The following is a 19777-nucleotide window of genomic DNA, read 5'->3' as shown; positions in this document are numbered from 1 at the left end:
ATATATCGGATCGCCATCGAACTCTCTAGGCAAAGTTTTCCCCTTCGCAGACAATTTCACCCCCTCTATCGCGAATATTGCATCCCATTTCTTTGCCTCAGTTTATGGGGCGCTTGAAGTCTTTCTGGAGGCAATAAAACTTAACGACGGCCTACAAATATTACCACAGATCATGAGGAATCACTCTCTTTTGAAAACAAAATCTCAGCATGCATTTGATTGATTGATTGATTAGGTCAATAAGTGTCTCAGCGTGCGTGATTTGTAGTTAGTTTCTTTAGTTAGTTTCTTTAGTGAGTCTGTAGTAGGCCTCATGGGTGCTGGGTCGATGTGGGTTGGATCATGATAGGGGCCCTGAGCCTATTTGGCTTAGTTGTACCTGAAGTCATGTCGGCGAGGCATATATGAGCGGCGTCTTATATCGATGACAGATGGCCCTTAAGTCACGTCTTGAGTAAAGATTAATTGGTCACAATCATCCAAGTGGTAGACATCTTAAATGACTAGAAAATTAGTAGGGGCTCTGAGATGAAATGGAACATACTGTGATGAAACGACGGTGTTTCTGTGACGGAGATGGATTATTTGCGGGCTGGCTCATGATGTTAAGAATTGGGGGGGGGGGGGGGGGGTGGTTGGGAAGCAAGTGATATTATTTGGAGGGAAGAGAGGGAGATGGAGAGGGGGGGAGAATATGGTTTTTTGTTAGCCTCTTTCCATAGCGAAGGTCCCTCCTTCCTTTCAATCCTTTAGACTTCCGGCCCGGGGGAGGTTTCTGTGTTCCAGTTAATCAGTAGAACCTAAAACTGTGGCAACTAGCTGACCAGAAAACGATGTTCCTTGCGCGAGTTCGTCTACCAAAGAACCAAGAGGGTGCAGTTAATTAGTCACAGCCGAGAGAACACGTAGGTATCACTGAAACACAATGATCAGCACAAAGGCGGGGTCGTTGCAAAGTTGTGGACTTTAACCCTCAAATATCCTTCAAACCACATGACTCTTCTGATAGATGAACTACACGACTGCTTTGACTACTGGTTTATGGCCGGGACTACATCTATCCAGAAACTCACGGCTTCTTGCGAACAGTATGATGGAGGTAAGTAAACGCCTCTGTAGATCTATATCATAATATAATGGTCGTCGATACTTTAGTTAAAGCTCGCCCAGAGACATGCCACTGTTCCACTGACAAATACGTGACAGATCACGCAGATCACGCAGATACTTTTTCAGATCAATTAATGGCTACTCCCTTGAACATTTCCTAATTAGTTCAAGCTGGCGGTGGGTTCACCCGAGGACAAAACCAAATCAATTGAAATAAGATTCGCTCTTGGCGCCAAGCCAGGCGAGTGAGAACATCTGATTCAATTACTTGGTCGAACACTTTACACCTCTAAAACTCATATAGCGCAGTATATACCGGCTCCTAACGGTTATATTACACTTGGAATCCAGTCCTCCGTCGCAAATACCCCCACTCAGAGGAGCCTTCGGTCCCAATAAGCTCGTTCCTCAAAAGCCTCACCAGTTATTACTAGCTGACAATAATTATAGGCGAATGGGCAATCCTCAATCGATCCGTGTTCAACATCTGGACCAGTAAAAAATTGAGTCCTCTTTTAACAACGCCGAACACGATTCGAGACAAAAACCTGTTTGACAGCATCTAAGTCTGTTTCACCCACGGGTCGGGAGATAAAGGCGTTCTAGAATCTTTTGGGACATTGTTTAGGTTTAGGGTTATAATGCGTCCCTGGCAACGCTAAGAAACAAACATTAACAAACAGCATGTGCTGATTTCTAATCACGGGTTCCAACAGAAACTTAATTTCAACGATCCCAAACTAATAATAAGGGACCTTCCTAAACAGGATCTCAGTACTAATATTTGGTCAAAAACTGTGTGTTCGGTGATCTGGATGTATCTTGTCTTCCATATCATGTAAAGCCCCAAACAAATATCCATGAAGTTCTACAAATGAAGTTTTATTATTTCATATACAATTGTAAATAAAGTAAGTATCTTAGTGATTCTTAAGGCATGCACTGCAGCTAATTGACATTAGATATGAGAACTCAAGTCCTCAGCTCATGTTCACCGTACCATAGGAAATAACGATAACAACCTAACCACACACAAAACTCCGCCAAACGCCTTAAAAGAAGAATCCCGCCGTCCAAAACTTATATACGTAACCTAACTACATACCCAAGGATGTTACTGTTCCAGAGACTTTCTTCCCGAATCGGTCCTTGGCATTTGCCCATCCCCCGACTCCAAAGCATCCATGCCACCCACCGGGGCTCTACTCACAATATGTTGCTCGCTCTCGCTGTCCATCGTGACAAGGTCGTGCTGGAAGCTCCTCGAGACTGGCGACAAATATTGTAGCGGGTATGGGCGCTCGCTGCTATTGCTTGCGATAGCGTCGGACGATTTGAGGCCGCGTTTGAAGTATTTCCGGAAGAGAGGTTTGATCGTGGGAAGGGAGCTGGCGGTGATGCCAGCTTGTATCTCAACTCTAGGGGGTTGTAAGCATGCTTGAATGTGAATAGGGCTAAGCTCTACTTCTGGGTGGGAGCGAGGGTGGGAGAGGGCGGGTGAAGGGTAGTAAGTAGTACATACATGGACCAGGTTGCGAGACCGTTGATGTCGTCTATGAGGTGTTATTAGCAGATGTCTTTGTACAATGTGATATATTGTTAATTATCACCAGATATCCACTTACAGAGATAGTCACCCTTCTTTCCAAAATCGACAGAAAGTGTAAATTTTACGACGCTCGCCAAGCTTGCACTGGAATAGGTTAGAAAAACTTGAGAGACGCGGGGGGCGGGCAGGTGAATTACAAAGTGCCCAATCCAAAGACGCCATACACCGCCATTTTCTGTCTGCGCGGCATCTGCACATTCCACATCATAGCAATAACCAAAAACAACAGTGCAAAATCAGTGGTAATGTTAGCCGCTACATTAAGCGTCCTCAATCATATTAGTATGGAAACTAAATAAGTGAAGTCTAGCGGGAAGGCGTAATATAGCTTACCGCTATGTCCATAGGCCAAAATGCTCATGAATTGCGGCGACAAGCATTTTCCCTGAAGGCTCTTGTCCCATGTAAGACCGAAAGGGTGACACTGCGTCAGGATAAAAAAGAACATCATTATTGTGTAAGTCACCATGAATACGATTATGAACCAGGCTATCTTTGTGTAAGTTTTGTAAGGCGAGAGACGGCGAATGAAGAGGGAAACGCTGATTTTGGCGATGCAGACGCCGGGGATGTAGAGGAGTTGGGTGATCCAGCTGATCTAGCGGTGATTCCTTCTCGTTAATCTTTAAAGGTACTTGTACTAATATTAGGATTGGAGAAGGTGTCTAGTATACCATTAAGCCAATTTTGTATTCATTGGGGGGCACTTTATCGATATGTTCACCAAAACCAAAGAACATACCCACCACTACAAGGATACAGAATGAGTTTCCAAACATCTATACATAGGCCAATTAACCACCAGAAAACACACCAGGAAAAGATGAACAGAGAAAACTTACAGTCGCGATAACAACCGCCCAGTCATCAGGGCCGAAAGAACGAACTATCCTCAACCGCACCCAGACTCGAGCTGGAACGACTATCGTGACGAGCACTAACGACAAACAGGCTACTGACATAAGCTTATTGCCTCTGTCAGTATGATAATAGCCACCCATCCTTCGTTATTCTTTAGTCTCCTCCCTTCCAATCCTTCCAATCCTTCCTTCCTTCCTTCCTTCCTTCCGTTTGAGCTTGAAATTCCCACAACTGCTAATGGTAAACTCTGTGGCTGTTCCTGCAACTGTATCCTGTAACGAACGTCCGGTAGTCCCACTCGTACACTCCCAGAGAAGTGTCGAGAGAGTGGAATAAAATCGAACGATGATGCGACCCACATAGCTTTCTTGTTCTTTTTAACCTTAGTCGAAATCCATGACCCAGCATTAAGTTGTATGGCCCATGAGACACACCGGGCCCTAGGAACTCTGCTAATTGGGGTCCCGGGGGTCTCACACAACCTTTTCTCAGGAAAGCAGGGAAATGGGTAGTTATTGGGTCGGACACCCGACTCTAAAATCCCGGTATGTATCAGATCGTATGGTATTTCACCCCACTCTACTTTTACAGCAACCCAAGCCAATGGGGGGGGATGGGAGAAATAAAAGATGGATCAAGCCGTAATTTACCCCAGAGAAAGAGGCCCAAAAGAAAACTGATGCTCGAGCGCTTTGGGAGGAAAGCTTAGCGACAGCTACATGTATTACGGATGCACGGATTGGGTGGACTGTGTGGCACACTACTGGCGGAGGAAATCGGAAACTGCAATTGCAATTGCAATTGCAGGCACCAGCCAGTGTAAACCATCTTTAGACCTCGAGCTCGGGCTCGCGTAGGACTTCTGAACTGTTGCTGTTGCACGTTTGGGGCATATGTAGCTACATACTGGAAGATCTTATTTTTCCAGCCGTCCTAATAATATAAACTCCAGATAGACAGAGTTCGGAGTCTCAACCGGAACCTACTCTACGTGGTAAAGCAGGCAAGTAAAATAACCTCCTTCGTACTGCTTGCTGGTGCTGATGCTGTATGCTGCTGCTGAATGTAGAGTAGAGTACTAAAAAACTTGCAACAGCCGGTGTGCTATTACACTCGACTCAGGTCAAGCATCCAGAATCCCAGTAGAGTACCTACTTTGTAGATATGCGGTTGCACATAGCTACATACTCGTAACTTCCTGACGTTTTTGAACGCGACTGATATTGCATACCATACAAAAATACGCCAAGACCCTGATTTTGGGTGTGTGCAATAGTGGCCCAGTCCAAAAACGCCAGGAAACTACGAGTACTTGATGTCGCGTCGGAAGTCGTTACCCCATTGAGAACGAACCAGTTGTCCGGGTTGATGGCGCCCGAAATGAATCCTCCTCAGCCTTTAAATTTATATGCCATGGAAGTATGGCGCGAGAAGGCATAGGGGGTGGGTGTGTCAACTTCAGAGGAACCTTTTTTGTATGGGAATTAGAGAAAATTCCACCGTTAGGCTAGGCGCTAGTACCATTATGGGAGTAGATCTCCCAATTTCTATAGATTGATTGGCTACAAACGCCGAAGTTTACACACCTACCCACCATAGCTTCTCGAGCCATAAGTAGCGGAGTTTTTTTTCTTTTTTCTTTTTCCTTTCTGTCGCTGGAGTACCGTCTGTGCTGTGCGGTAAAGTACTCGTAGTTTCCTGACGTTTTTGGACTGGGCCACTATTGCACACACCCAAAATCAGGGTCTTGGCGTATTTTTGTATGGTATGCAATATCAGTCGCGTTCAAAAACGTTAGGAAGTTACGAGTACTCTACTGTCTCTGCTCTCCATGTAGGCGCCGCCGTGCCTGCGCGGAACTTGAAGTGATCTAGAAGGGGGGGATTGTAAAGCAAAGAAGCATCTAAACCTAAATGTGTCGACATGCACCACCCAGCTGCTTGCCAAGTATCTGCACGACGTCAAGTCGAGGAACTTTCTACACGCTCTAGCTTAATAGCTACATACATGTAGCTAACTGGAAAGAAGGATAACCTCCCCTCCTCCTCTTCTTGCTCCTCCTGCTCCTCCTTCTCCTCTCCTCCGGATGTCAGCACGACAATATTAACCAGTAGAGTACTCGCAGCAGGTAACAAGTACCCGAAAATGCACGTCCTAATCTGCAATTTCCATTGGATTAGAAGTCAAAAATACACCAAAAACTTGCAGCTGCATATTCGGGTACTTCATGCCTGTCACGAGTAGAGTAGCTCATTACTCAGAGAGGTAGCTAGCTAGTATCAGTTAACACCCGTTATACCCCTATGGTCCTATCTGTCTACATACTACATCCGTCGTTCGCCCTACGCATATATGTACGGTACCTTCATCTACTTTATCCTATGCTACTACAAACCCACGGATAAGCCCTGGCCCTGCCCTGCCCTTCCCTTCCTTGCCTTAGTATATCCGCTCCCACACACACCCACACATCTATTCGAAACCCGTCCCGCCGATGCATCAACTCTGGTACTCTAAAGTACCGGGTGTGCACGTTAAATACCGAGACGCCTTGAAGGATTGGTTGATTTTGTATGGGAACCGCCCATGGTAACCAAAAGCAGCCAATGAATTTTGGCCTTGGCCTCAAAATTTATATGGTGGAAAAAAATACCGAGACGTTTTATCTATCTTCACTTAAAAATGCAAATATTTTCCTAAAAATACAAAAAAATAACCACTGAATAGCCCTTGTTCACAGGTTCATCTGAGTACTGATTCGAAGTTATCAAAGAAGTTTTGGTGAAGTTCGAAAAGAACAGGAGTAGAAAAGAACAGGAGTAGAAAAGAACAGGAGTAGAAAAGAACAGGAGTAGAAAAGAGGTTGAGGAGGTTGCGTTGCAAAAGCTGCGGGGCAGACTGTCCAAATACCTGCTTGGCTGCCAAGTGTCATTTTAATTATATCAGATTCCTTTACAAACCCTCACTTTTTAAAATTCCCCAAAAAGGGGTTCTCAGTACTTACCCTCAACCCCCGGTACATGTAGCTGCCTACTCCAGAGTAGGCAGGCAGACCAGCTACTCGCGACAGGCAACAAGAACCTGAACATAAAAACGCGCTAGCAGGGGTCAAAGTGGTTGCTACCAGAAAAACGATGTTCAGGTTCTTCTTGCCTGCTGCAAGTACATACATAAGCTAGCTAGCTACTCTACAGTCAGCTACGCTACCTACATCATCATACATGTACACACTCTGATGATTCTAATCAGCTTGCTAGGTGTCCTAACCTCCCGTGCTCGGGCCGCCGAGATCTACACATGTACTCTACAAAAGCCGGGGTTGGCTATAGTACATGGAGGTTTCTAGGATAGATACATGTAGTATGGATAGATAGATAGGCCTTGGGCTGTTGTGCTCACCGATGGTCCATGTGTGGGTGGGTGGGTGGGCGAGTAGACTAGCTGAGGAAGTGCTCATGTAGGTAATCGACCCAATGGCCTGGTAACATGAGCTACCTCAGCCCAAGCTTTCCGTGTGGAAAGCTTAATGTCAGGGGATGGAGGTCTGTTTTTTTTTTTTTTTTTTGTTTTTGCGTTTTTTTGTTTGCACTTTCCCGCACGGTGGGCGCGGGTGAGGTTTGATGGAAGATGTCTTGTGTTGTTTTGCGAATTTTAAAAGGGTGTTCGTTTATTTTGGGAGTGTGGTAGAGTATGGTAGTTATAATATGATGCAAGTAAGTATTATACTTGGTAGGGTACGTACCAGCAATCATGATAATATGTAGTATAATCCATACTTCATACATACAATAGTAGACATTATAGAGAAAAAGAAACATGAATAGAGAAAATTCATTAGACATTTATCTTCGCTACCCCCCACCACATACCCATATCCATGTCCATATTCATTTCCATCAATCGATTATTCGTAAGTATAGCACAAGGAGCCCCCAATGTCCATAACATCATAAATGGGCACCTGGTCCGCTAGCACACCCACATCAAGCATGTAATCCAGCGTGACATTTGGGCTTGCAACGGTGTAGTTCCTTGTCGGGCCCGCAATCTCATACAGGCGCTCGTCAATGTTCATATTCTGCCACTGCCACCAGAGCCTATCGAGCTGTCCGTGGTGAAGGTAGAACAGGGGGTCTATATATCGCGGCCATCAGTACTAATCACTGATTAGAGTTGGAAGGGAAAGAACTAACCGCCAGGACTAGAAAAAAGATCCACCATCGTACCGCCTGTTCCACCATGGCCAGAACCGTGCTGTCCAACGTGGTTGATGTCATTCAGGAGTCCCTCCAAGCTCTGACGGAACTCGTCGAATGTGGGCAGACTCATGGTCGCATTCATGGCACTGGGTGTAAAGTACTGCTCCGGGTACTGGGAGTGGAAGTCCCTGGACAGGCAGTGGTCGTTACGGTCAAGGCTATCCACGGGCCCAATGTGCACGGTAATGTTGGCAAACGGCCCGTCGGTGATACACCCGCCGCCGGTTCCGCCGGGAAGGCAGGTCAGAGTTACCTCGGGGCAATCGACGTAGACGCCGTTTCCACCGAAGCCGGTGGTAGGATCCCAGATCTCCGAGCCGGGCCAATCCTGATAGTCCTGTGTCCAGTCCCAATATCTGGTTTTGTTTTTGTTTTTAGCTGTCATGAACCACACAATAAAATATATATGGAGAGTACTCACGGTTGACCGAGCGTCCAGCCACATTCTTCACGGATCGCTTTTTCGTAGACGGACACAAAGTATCTGTGCCATGGCAAGAATTGCCCAACATAGTGGATGAACTCTGTTGCCAATATATGGCCGCCCTGGAAATCATCGAACCTACTAACGGCCCCGGGGACGTTTGCAGTGTCGATAGCAGGCAGAGCCATCATACACTTGACGGCATCTATGTAATCGGACTTCTGTTCAGTAGTAAGAGCACGCCTACCAACAAGTAATCAGTCAAAGCTCCCAAACACTGGAAGAGTGGTTGCTTGAAATAACCAAAAATAACATACCATTCCTTCCTCACAATGGGGTTCGAGCATGTCCCATAAGAGTTGTCTCCATCATCATTATTATCACCACGAGCAACAATGTGTCTCGAAGTAGTAGGAGCGCCGAGGCCGGTTGACGCAAGTCCTGCAATGAGGAGAAATGCGGTACTGAAACTGATCGTCTTCATATTTGGGAGAAGGAGATATAGTCTGATATGAATATATACTGTATAACTCCGGGCCGTGGACGTTATTGTGATTGAGACCTTTCTTTCTTTCTTATCCAGTAATCGATCTCCTTATACCATTTTATAGGAAATTTCTTCTGGGTAGATACCCCGAATTAACTAATCCCCTCTTCGCACGGGGCGCAATGGCGGGCTAGCATCTGTCTCTGTGTATTTTTTCTCCTTCTAGTCGTAATATTTTTACTTTAGTTTAGTGAGGTCGAGTCTATCTCAAAGTCATCTCTTTGCAGGCGCAAACGCGGGTGCCGGATAATTTCAGTTCATGGTGTTGTGCAACCCTACCCTACTCTTAGTAGAAATCACGCGTGGTATAATCTTCCCGAAATGTAGGTACGCGCACAAGAGAGGGAAAGAACCGATCTGGTCTGCGGCTACGCCGTTCCGAGCCCATCCTGTGCCCCCCAGCTACAGTCTGTAGAGTATCAATGTTTTGAATTTTACTTTTTCGGAGATTACTATTCTACAGACTTTTCTTTTGTGCACAATTGATCATCAGTCTTTCTTCTCAAATAGAACATGAGGCGTTGGAAAGTGGAGAAGGGAAGGCTTACATCCAGTGACTACAAGTGGTCGTGGCTAGGCTGTAGCTAGTCGTCTACTCTAGGGCACCTAGATAGAGTACATCAATTACAAGTAGGGACATGTAGAGAGGATAGTATCAACATACCTACCTCCTACCACATATAGTAACCATGCAGCTAGATACTCTTCAATACGCGTATGCGTATCCGTACTCTATTATCACGACTAGATCAAGTACTCTACTATAGCTATTAGCTACATGTAGTTATAGTCTCCCTAGTATTAGTACCGTAGTTGCTAATCCCTACATGCCTACATGCCTACATGCCTACATGTACCTACCAGGTCCTCCCGGCAAGCCGGCAGAATCAAATTCAAAATTAACTGAGATATTTACTGTACCTACATTATGCATACGTGTATCTCCTTACTATAGCATACTAGATCGAATGCCTTGTAGAGCACTGGGTCACCATCTATACCCTACCGATAACTAGTTAGTGTAGCATCCATAGCCAACCAGTAACGAGTGTGGCATTGTAAATACATACCTACAAAATATACTCAAAGAGTCTAGTACCAGCTTAAAAAGATCTCACGATCAGGACATGGCTGCATACTGCGCCTCTTTGGTACTCATATTCATCACAGCTACCCGGGTACTGGAAGCCCTGCTTTGATCACCCCAGTTAGTTCCCCGCATGTGAAATGCCCCGTATCATCTAGAAAAGCATATATATCCTAATAAAAGAAATCAGTAGTACTTTATATAGAATATAGAGAATTGGCACACCTGCGCGCTGCTACCGCATCAGCCAGCTAGAATTTGATCCCTCATCCCAGCTCTTCCAGGTAAATACATATCTATTTTATAATAGTAACTATTTGAACTTAGAGCGTAGTATTTTGTGGCTATTCTCACACGGGCGTGTAACAAGCACGTATCTCTCTACCACTTTAGCAGCTGAACTTTGAACTATCGCGAGTGACCCTTTATGATTGCGTCTGCCCACACAATCAACTGACGTGTCGGTTAATTTTTTCGGTTATCTAAAATGTCCTAGTGCTTTCCAAGATACGCAACTGTATGTAACACTGACTATAAAGAACTCGGGCTTGGCTGGAAATGAAGATATAAGATTCAAATTGTACTGTGCGGCTATAGCTGCACAGGAACTCCATCCGAGGTACTCTCTGAGCTGGGTTCTCATAATGACTCCTTGTTGGCCTTGTGATGGAAAATAAACTTCATAAAAAAACCCTGATATGGAAGCCTTAGCCTGAATCAGAAAAAGCTGAGATCTAGACGGGCGTCACATAGACGTCCCAGATCGAGTGTCATCAGTAACGGATTTCATGCCGTTGAATATGTATCTCGGCTGCCCGTGAATATTTCATAAAGTGAACTACGCTGAAGTTTCCGAGAGGTATTATCGGTGCCAAGTTATGCAAAATATATTAAATAAATCTAATAGTAGTTCGGTGGGGATTTTTATTACGCCGACGCCGGTATTGTTTGTTGCCGGGCGCTAATATAGTTTACATGCCAAGTTTGTCAATACCGTTGCACCACGATGGTTAGTACTACGAAAACTCACTTCATTGGTAACCAAACCTATTTGCGGTCCCGTAATAAACATATTACGTCCCTTGCCATCTCTAATGCTGATAAAACATGAATAATGTGCAAAGCAGCTACCTTGTAACAAGCCTTCAAGGCTAATAACTATTTTGCGGCCATGGAATGTACCACAAATAAACCGGACGAAATACAAGTTAGCGGAGCATCTAGACATCAACAAAGCCATGGCGATACAACACATCTATGGAGCTAAGATTAATATTAAGCCTTGAATTCAAGCTCGGGTCTTTTGGGGCGCAGCTACTAGAATCCTCGAGGCGTAATCATGGGACTAAAGCTCTTCAGCGTCTGCCTACTTACCTTTTGCCCAGGTTTAGTTGAGAGACAGAATAGATACAAACTACATTGTACAAGGAATAACCCTTGGTTGGTGGCTCAATTCAAGACGCACGAAACCGCCACGCCCCATGCCTCTTGTAATTAAATCAGGTGATGATCGACAAAGGTTGGGGAACGGCTTGATGCCGAAAGACTGAAACAAGCCGTTAAGTGATGAGCTTGACATGTGCATTATCTATTTCAAATATCACAAACTCAAATATCGAAAGTGAGTCGGCAAAGGCACTCCCAAAAGAAATCACTCACCGATGAGGGGAGAGGATCAACTTACCACTCACAGATCACAAATAGGTAGCCTCACAAGCCACTATCACGTATAATCTATTGATTGGTAGAGAAAGCTTAATAGAGATGCAGTTTTAAGGCACGAAATATGCTTTGTAGTTAAGGTCAGTTTGTACATACTAACAAATCACCAAACTGGTGCAGGTGGATGCAGCCATCTGAGACGAACATGAAGCCCATGCGGACCAAGGTATCAGATCTCCAAAGATGCCAAAGTCATGCACGTAGTGATCCTAATACATCTAAAGTTTGAAAATCCAGCATCAAGTCGAGAATGATTTAGCACAGGGTTGTTGCCCCGGGTATGATAACAGCCTGACTGCAGCTGCATGATACTCAAAAACCTGGTTGACCGTGGTAAACAGCCGAAGAGTTGGCGGAAAGTTCGTCCGATCCTGATCATGATACCAATCGCGAGCTCTCGTGTCTCGATATCAACTCTTCAGAAATAGTCCAGCCAGAATTATGGGTTCTTTGAACCCTCCTCAGATAATTGAGACATCGTATGTACCATGTAGAGTACTGGGTGCCCACACTGGTTTGAACGTCAGCTGTCAGCGCCGGCTGCTATGTACGGGGAACTCTCGGAAATAGTAGGAATTATAGGAAGTATGCTGAGTGTTAGTAATTTTGAATACAAGGAGATCTCTTGCTAGATATGCTGACTCAACTACTAGAAACTTATACACGGAATTTTGGTAGTCATGCTAAGAAGCCCTGTACGAGTAGTCTACACTTTTCAGACGAAGGTTCTATCCCAACCAGTATAGCCGGAACAGTGTAACTATTCATCAGTCGGAACGAAGTCCACACACAATTACAACGTAAATGAAGCGCCAAAACTTGTTGCATGCAGACAACGTATCGCTGGTACGGATTTATCGGTGGCCGGATATGCACGTGTATATTGAAGATATATGCGGTCGATAGGGTCTACGAGGACGAACAAACGGCACGTATCTCTTCCGGATCACATCCTCGGATCTTTTGGTATTGTCTATACATGCATATCTCTCGGCCGAATTTTATCGTGCGTATCAGTCGTGCGAGAGAACGTTGAACGAGTGAGAAAGATCTTCTTGGCTCAAGTGATGCAAATGAAAAAGGGAGGTTAGATGACATCTGAGAGATTATATTGAATGAAGTGAAGTGTAGAAGTTCGGATGGGTGGTCCATAGTGTCCTACGGGTTCAAAGTAGGACATGTGTTTGCATTGGCTGTGGAACGTGTTCAAGTGCCACAGCATATGCCATACGTAACCCATGCTGTTTCCAGGGTTAACGTTGGTAACGGGACGACCGTGACAGACATGTAGGAAAAGTGACGGCCTTCATCAATTGAGGGTAAGGCCAGGGTGGTACCGTGACATGTGTTATCTTCGTGCTAGACTTCTGACGCCCAGCCAAGCATTCACTTGACGCCCTATTGTAGGTAAACCTTTGCTACCGCCCAAAAAACCTTTCGATATATGTTCTATAACCCACTTCCTAGAGACTACAATAGAATATAGTTCCAAACTAGGGGTCTTTTCAATCCCGGCTTGAGAATTTCGTCAATTCCCAGGCTGCGCACCATGCTCTATTCGATCAAGAATAGCGCTATCCACTCATATGATCATGATCTGATCACGAAGGGCTTTTCCTGGAATGCCCTATTCGTAAACTCAACAATGAACTGATAGGCCACAGAGCAAATATTCGAATGTACAACACTGGGATAAGCTATACACATATCTATAATTAGCTATCGAGAAAAGGATGCCCTATTTAGTTGACCAATAAATGTTCGTATTCTCACAAAAAGATATCGGGACCGGTGATGAGAATATTAATATGGCCGAAGGATCGCCGCCGATTACCATCAACTCCGTAAGACCACTCGAAGGTCTGGATACAGTTCAGGTGATCGAGTTCACGTTCGTTAAGATACAATAGTCCAGTCAAAACTTGGACGATCTGCTCCATTCCTAGATAAAACGATTCATGCAAATTCACTCGTCAACCCGCAGTCTTCTAGAACTAAACAAGATTATCAGATGAATTAATTATAACCAGAACACAACAGACACTACATTTAGGTACCGTTGTTTCCTGAACGTCGGAGACAATTTGTGGGGCAGGGGCGCGTGTACGAATGTGCCAGAGCAGGACTTTAGTTGCCTCGAGATGAGGTCCGCCTTTGTCGAAAATGGATACTCTACCTTCCAGTGTTGAAACCCTTTCAATATCACAGTTACAGGGCTCCGACTGGGCTAATATTGGCCTGGCCGAATAAGCTAAGATGTGATGGGCAAACTCGGGTTGAAATTATATTATCTATCTCAAACGAAGCTGATTATTATAACTTCAGATCTAGCTCAGCCCAGTGACCTTTTCCCGGGACAATAAAAGGCCACCAGGAATTGAAAATATTATAAAACCTTTTATAGCCATAGAGTTCGGAGGATCACTTTGGGCCTGTCTCGTACCCAGCCAAACTCCTTGGCGCCAAGGTTCGTACCTCGTGCAGCTTCTTCGGCACTAAACCACCCCCATATGGCAATGCCAACAGTAAATTATTCAACTCCTCTCCGGCCTATGGGTTAAAAAAAGTAGCAATTTCAGTGATCAAATTAAGGGTATCAAAATATCTTTCCGGAATACTATGCCTTTTGTGACTTCTCATGTCGGAGGTAAAATTGCCTGCCCGAGTGCCTTTTCCGGAATTCAGATCTCAATTCCATATTTACCAAAAATACGAAATAATTCACCAGGAAAAGGTAGAAAACTCCGTCTAAATACTCTCTTATTACTAGTTATAACCCGGAAAATATTATCTCATTCCACACTATGTGTTTTTAAACCGGGGTTCTTAAAGAGCCCCCGGAATTACATATATGTATTCATGGGTTGATGCAGCGGAACCGCAAAAAAGATCCCGAATCACTCAAAACCCCACCCAAATCTCACACCCGATTATTGACCAATCAGAATCATAGGAAGTCGGGGCAAGAGACAGAACTTTGGGCATGTAAAGGTTGGAACGCGGTTTTGCCAAGATATCCGAGTGATTGTTCATGACCGAAGCGGGCTTTTTTTTTTTTTTTGTTTAATTCATTAATTATGACCGAAGCGGGCGGAGTTCTATCGGGCCCTATGGGGAACCAGCGGGGATACAACCGCTTATATTTGATGTGCCGATAGTACATGTACACATTAACCTTGGACAGATGGGCGGGCCAACTAAACCAGCTGGCCTAGTATACTCCCCCGTCCCTTCATACCAGACTGTCCTGTACTCTAAAAGGCCAAGAAAACTGGAGGCTCTGGCAAGCAAATATCACCTATAGCGAAGTTACCTACACGTAGTAAATTCTATAGAAAAAGGTTGTACTACCCCCTTGGTATTTATTGAGACCATTTCCTGTCACCGACCCACGATTCACCAAGAGCATTGTTTGCAACTGGCTCTTGAATTATTCGGTGGGTCTAGCTGTGGTATACTGATATGCACAATTCTTTGATACAAGTGGTGGAAGTCTGTAAAAAGATTCACTGCTATGTATATACTGAACTAACTCTTGACCGAGCAAGTTGACAAAAGGATAAGTCCGGATAGAAATTAATATACCTCTGCTAAGTCATGTCACACGCACAATTTCTATTGATATAATCCTAAAAGATATGCCGAGGTCTCCACGTATTTGGCCGGCCCAGGACAACGTGCTAGATGGGTCTGAATATTTACTGCGTACATGTATGGAGCAACTAACAAATAAAAAGCTGTTCTCTCATTAAAACTGACACACTGCACCCTCCGGCGATACCTACAAACTATAGTTCAAGTAAGACAAACTCCAAAGAATTATTTCCCTATTTTACTCATGCGTTTATTAAGCCCTGACAATCATTGGCCGCAACGACCTCACAAAATTTCTCAAGACTTAACTAACCGGACCCGCGATCAATTAATGAATTAAACGAAAAAAAAAAAAAAAAACCGGACCCGCGAGTACATAATTTTCACTATTATTTGGGATTACAGGGAGTGATGGAGCTCGGTTTATCGCTAGCACTTGTGGGCTGCAGCTGCAGCTAGGTCGTCTGCATTTGAACGAACAATTGAACAACTGAGCCATTAATTAACTAGGACTATGTGAAGATAATGCTGTAAATCAGAGCACGATTCAGCTCTCTGTCCTAAGATTTTCTGATACTCTTGACAAGTGCAACTCTCTACAGTTCCTCACACCTGTGTCAGCATATCATCCGGGTGCCATAGTATATGTTTCTCATCGTAACCAGCAAATGGCATAGCAGAAACAGCGTGTTCACCAGCTAGCTTCACCTCCCTGGCTTTCCTCAAACCTTCCAGAATTTCCAGCCCCTCGCCCGATAATTTCCACAATTCAAGCCATTGTTTCCTAGTGTCTTCATCGGTAATTTCCTCCCCAAAGCTAGAAAGATTTCGGTCTGGAGGAAGCCCAATCATTTTGTACATCCATATTCCGAACTCTTCGTCTCGAGCATGAGCGTATTTAAAGTGTCGTTTCAAATCATAAATGTTCCATCGCCTAGTACCGTAATTGCTGCTGCTACTGCCGCAGAGATTGCACTGAATTGCTTTAAATATGGAGTGCTCGGTATCTCTTTGTATGAATAGAGCGCATCGAAAGAATGATTCACAGTGTGGCTCCTTGAATCCGTCAAACTTGATATACCAGTCGAGACTAAGGCGGAACCATAATGCTAGGCGTTGGTAAATGTGCGTCATTCGGAACTCGTTCATCTTCCAAACAATGTCTCTCATATTCTCTGTAACAATTCTAAATCCCTCATCTCGGTGCGGAACCGTCGCTGCGCACCGAATTGGTAAGATTTTAGGCCATGATGCTGAACGCCAATTTCCATGCCATTGTCGTTCATGGTGATGCTGGGCCTCTATGTGGTCAAATAACTCCTCAAAGCCAAGGCCATCGTCGTACCAATTGCAGAATATACAGCAGTAAATCATCCTCTCGTTAGTAGGTATAGATATACGGTTGCATATCTCATCGGCTGTATTTTTCGCCGTGGTGAGCGTTAAAGATCCCCCTGTACCTAATCCAGGCATTTCGGACAACGTTCCCATAACATATTTCAAAGCTCGGATGACGACGCAAGGTTTGTCTTCTACCATCGTGGTGATTTTGTAATTCTTTTTTGATAAGAATACATTAATCAAGTCGTATATAAGAGTAGGCAGCTTCTTTTCCTGACATTCCTGTATTTAATGCCTATTAGTATATTTTACAGTATTTTGGCTTTTGATCTTACCACTGGAATTTCTAATTTGATGTCAAAACTTTCTAAGTCTTCATGTCTATCATCAAGATATCCCAACACTCCTTGCTTGATTTCAAGGTGATCTGAGATCTCTTGCTTAATTTCAAGCTGATCTGGGACCTCCTGCTTGATGTCGACATACCCCGGGACTCCTAGGTCAACTTCGGCATATTCCAGGACTTCTTTCTTGGTGACAGATTCTACAAAGGGTCTTTCGGCATCATCTGGTTCTTCGAGTTTCATTTTAACAAGTCTATCCTCGCCCTTCATGCCCATCCCCTTAGTTAACACCTTTTTCTGATGCACTGGCGATTTGACGTTTGGGATTTTGAATGAAAAAGGACTTTTTGCTGTAGATGGTGTGGACTGCGCGAGCGCACCAAGGGAGTCGGTCGAGGGGCCCGAAGGGCTCTCTGGACGGGATCGTTTCCCAACCATGGTTGTATTTATTGTGATAGGAGGTCGACTATTTGCTACAGCATCTATAGATGCCTGGGTGGATGGTTCGAGAAGTTGACCAGTTAGGCCTAGGCTGCGAAAGACGTTTTGGGCGTTTAAGGCTTGATTGGTTCTACCCCCGTGTGCAATTGGGCCAATGCTACGAGAGTGAAAGGAGCGAGTGATCCTCGTTCCTATCGTACAGTTGTGAGGGTTGGAAGGCTGGAAGGTTGTAGGGCTGAAGAGTTGGAGATAGTGAGATAGTACAGATTGGGGGGTGATGGCTTAAGAGGTATGATGGGTGCGGAGGGAGGAGAGCAAAATAATATCGAGCATATGTACCGGTGGCTACATGTTACCAGCAACGTCACCAAACCACTAATTTGTACACTAGCCACAAAGGATACTACACTAGCGGAGCATAATTGGTATTTCGTCTAGCCAGATGTCCTCCAGACCCTATCATTATAACCTACATTCAAAGTTAGCCTGTGAAAACTGTAAAAAAAGTCACAAGATTGAGGCCAAAGTATTGAAGAATTTGCGGGAGCGTACTATTTGCTTGGTTTAGGGTTTGCTTACTCTGAATATTACGGCCCGCAAGTAACTTGTATCCAGTCAAATACAGGAATCTCTGTAGGAAACAGAGTGGTATTCCCTGATTTATAATTCAAACTCTTTTGCATGGGCACTCAAGCTCTGTAATTCTTGGGCCATGTAGCCTAAGACTTGTTGTGTTCGACCACTACATGTATGTCGCCTATGATACATTTAAGTATATACATACATATGAACACCCTCCCATGCCATTCCCTTCCATCCCATCCCCTCCTATCACATTCCCTCCCGTTCTGTCCTCCTACCCATTCTGCGGAATGGCCACCTGATAGTCCCATCACAAGAAATCACTCGCGTACATCCACCAACCACATGCAAGTTCCGCGACATCAAATGATCAAAAGACTTCAAAAAACGCGCACCCAAAGGTAGAATTCCAATAGAACGTTCACATTAAATCGACCTTAACCTGATCCAGCCTAGCCCAACCCAATCCCCAAATTTTCCTGACCACACTCCGTTTACTGGCAAAATAATCATCTTTCAAGAAGAAGGGGTGAAAAACGAAAGAAATAATAACCACATGCATAAATGAAACTAGAATAATGAGTACTGCGCGCGAATACAAAGAAAGAGACACCTAAACAGTACGAGAGAAAACCCCGCCACCCCTGCTCCAAACATGGCAAAAAAGCAGTCGCGATAGAGTAGAAAGGTAAAATAGCAGCAATAGATGTGTCTATACAGCAATATCATCCCAAATCCTTTCCCTGCTCCCAAAGAGAGAGAGGAAATTCTGTATTAACTCCCCACCTCCAGTCCAGTGTCCTCCTAAACCGTCCAATATATTCGTATTCGCATATCCGCTACATCGAGTCTTCTAACTCGTCTCCAATCCATTCCTCCCTGAACCCTTTTCAATAAATCCTAATCGTCCGAGACCTTTTCTTTTGGTATTTGAATAGTACTATCCCCAACCAACTCCGGCGATCCCAAGCAAGAAAGGTTCGTAAGGTTCTTAGTTGGTCTCGTCGCGAATGAGGGCGACGATCATGCTGTAAAGGTAGAAGAAGAACATTACGAGATGGAAACCGAGCTTGATGAAAGATTCCTATTGTCGCGGGGAATTTCAAAATTAGTCACATGCTAAAATAGGGTATCCATGGAAAAGATCCAATAGGGTGCGGCAAACCTTCTTGTGCTTGTTCAGGGTCCTGAAGATTTCCGTTGCATCGAGAAGGTGCGCGTTGTCGAGGATTCTATTTTTGGTTAGTTCCTATCTCTCTCGCCTTACAAGGAAAACTCCAACGTGGCCGCTTATCTACCGGAGGAGCCGCCGCAAGGTAGGAAGGAAAGGGAACACATACTTCTTGATGTTGAATGCCAACAACGGCAAGTTCAGGACCAGTGCAACCCAGTATCCGTTGATGAGGAATAGCAGAGTGAGAAATCCGTGCACGGCAGCTTCAGGGATGATGTAGGTGTTGAGGCGGTTGCATAGATCGATGGGATTGATGTAATCGCATTCTAGGTCCGAGTACCTTATTCGCTCGTTAGCACGGTGACTAAGAAAAGGCCAGATAATGATTCCTCACATGATAGTAAAGAAGACCTGAAGGAATAGGTTGACGGCATTGAGTAATACCGAGAGGAGGTACAGCCATGCTTCACCGGACATCATTGGGGCGGTTGTGGTAGTTGGAGAAGAGCGTTAAAAAGAGTCGTAATCGCGTACAGGACGTTAGAAGAAGTCGTCAGATGTATGAGGAGTAAGGTGAGTGATGGTCGAGTGAGAGAGGTAAAACGGGCGCGGGAAGGACGAAGACCACCGAGGAAAAGTGAAAAGAACAGATCTGCGGGCGGTGAAAGAGCGCACGGGTTAG

General features: G+C 44.7%; 5 protein-coding genes across 5 annotated transcripts; all 5 read right to left on the bottom strand.

Annotated features, from left to right (window-relative positions):
• Window positions 1-2224: 2224 nt before the first annotated feature.
• Window positions 2225-3720, bottom strand: H6S33_011772 (uncharacterized protein; the record flags this gene model as incomplete). The annotated part of the gene is made up of 7 exons (XM_044843662.1): window positions 2225-2528; window positions 2633-2663; window positions 2736-2803; window positions 2857-2974; window positions 3053-3317; window positions 3394-3498; window positions 3562-3720. 7 exons carry the CDS (start codon window positions 3718-3720, stop codon window positions 2225-2227), a joined length of 1050 nt encoding a protein of 349 aa, XP_044695440.1.
• Window positions 3721-7484: 3764 nt separating this feature from the next.
• On the bottom strand, window positions 7485-8747 carry H6S33_011771 (uncharacterized protein; the record flags this gene model as incomplete). Its single annotated transcript, XM_044843661.1, has 4 exons — window positions 7485-7714; window positions 7774-8195; window positions 8261-8506; window positions 8581-8747. The coding sequence occupies 4 exons, from the start codon at window positions 8745-8747 to the stop codon at window positions 7485-7487; spliced, it is 1065 nt and encodes a 354-aa protein (XP_044695439.1).
• A 647-nt stretch (window positions 8748-9394) lies between these two features.
• Window positions 9395-10540, bottom strand: H6S33_011770 (uncharacterized protein; the record flags this gene model as incomplete). The annotated part of the gene is made up of 9 exons (XM_044843660.1): window positions 9395-9416; window positions 9475-9542; window positions 9747-9805; window positions 9881-9892; window positions 9966-10000; window positions 10094-10129; window positions 10190-10241; window positions 10320-10350; window positions 10430-10540. The coding sequence occupies 9 exons, from the start codon at window positions 10538-10540 to the stop codon at window positions 9395-9397; spliced, it is 426 nt and encodes a 141-aa protein (XP_044695438.1).
• Window positions 10541-15819: 5279 nt separating this feature from the next.
• H6S33_011769 (uncharacterized protein) lies at window positions 15820-17336 on the bottom strand (the record flags this gene model as incomplete). Its single annotated transcript, XM_044843658.1, has 2 exons — window positions 15820-16836; window positions 16890-17336. The coding sequence occupies 2 exons, from the start codon at window positions 17334-17336 to the stop codon at window positions 15820-15822; spliced, it is 1464 nt and encodes a 487-aa protein (XP_044695437.1).
• Window positions 17337-18912: 1576 nt separating this feature from the next.
• On the bottom strand, window positions 18913-19572 carry H6S33_011768 (uncharacterized protein; the record flags this gene model as incomplete). Its single annotated transcript, XM_044843657.1, has 4 exons — window positions 18913-19005; window positions 19087-19153; window positions 19262-19435; window positions 19490-19572. The coding sequence occupies 4 exons, from the start codon at window positions 19570-19572 to the stop codon at window positions 18913-18915; spliced, it is 417 nt and encodes a 138-aa protein (XP_044695436.1).
• Between the last annotated feature and the right edge of the window lie 205 nt (window positions 19573-19777).

Source organism: Morchella sextelata (genome assembly GCF_020137385.1).
Source record: "Morchella sextelata strain SCLS chromosome Unknown scls_7, whole genome shotgun sequence".
NCBI lineage: Eukaryota > Fungi > Ascomycota > Pezizomycetes > Pezizales > Morchellaceae > Morchella > Morchella sextelata.
The sequence above is the reverse complement of the archived record's forward strand: the minus strand, read 5'-3'. Positions and strand labels throughout refer to the sequence as shown.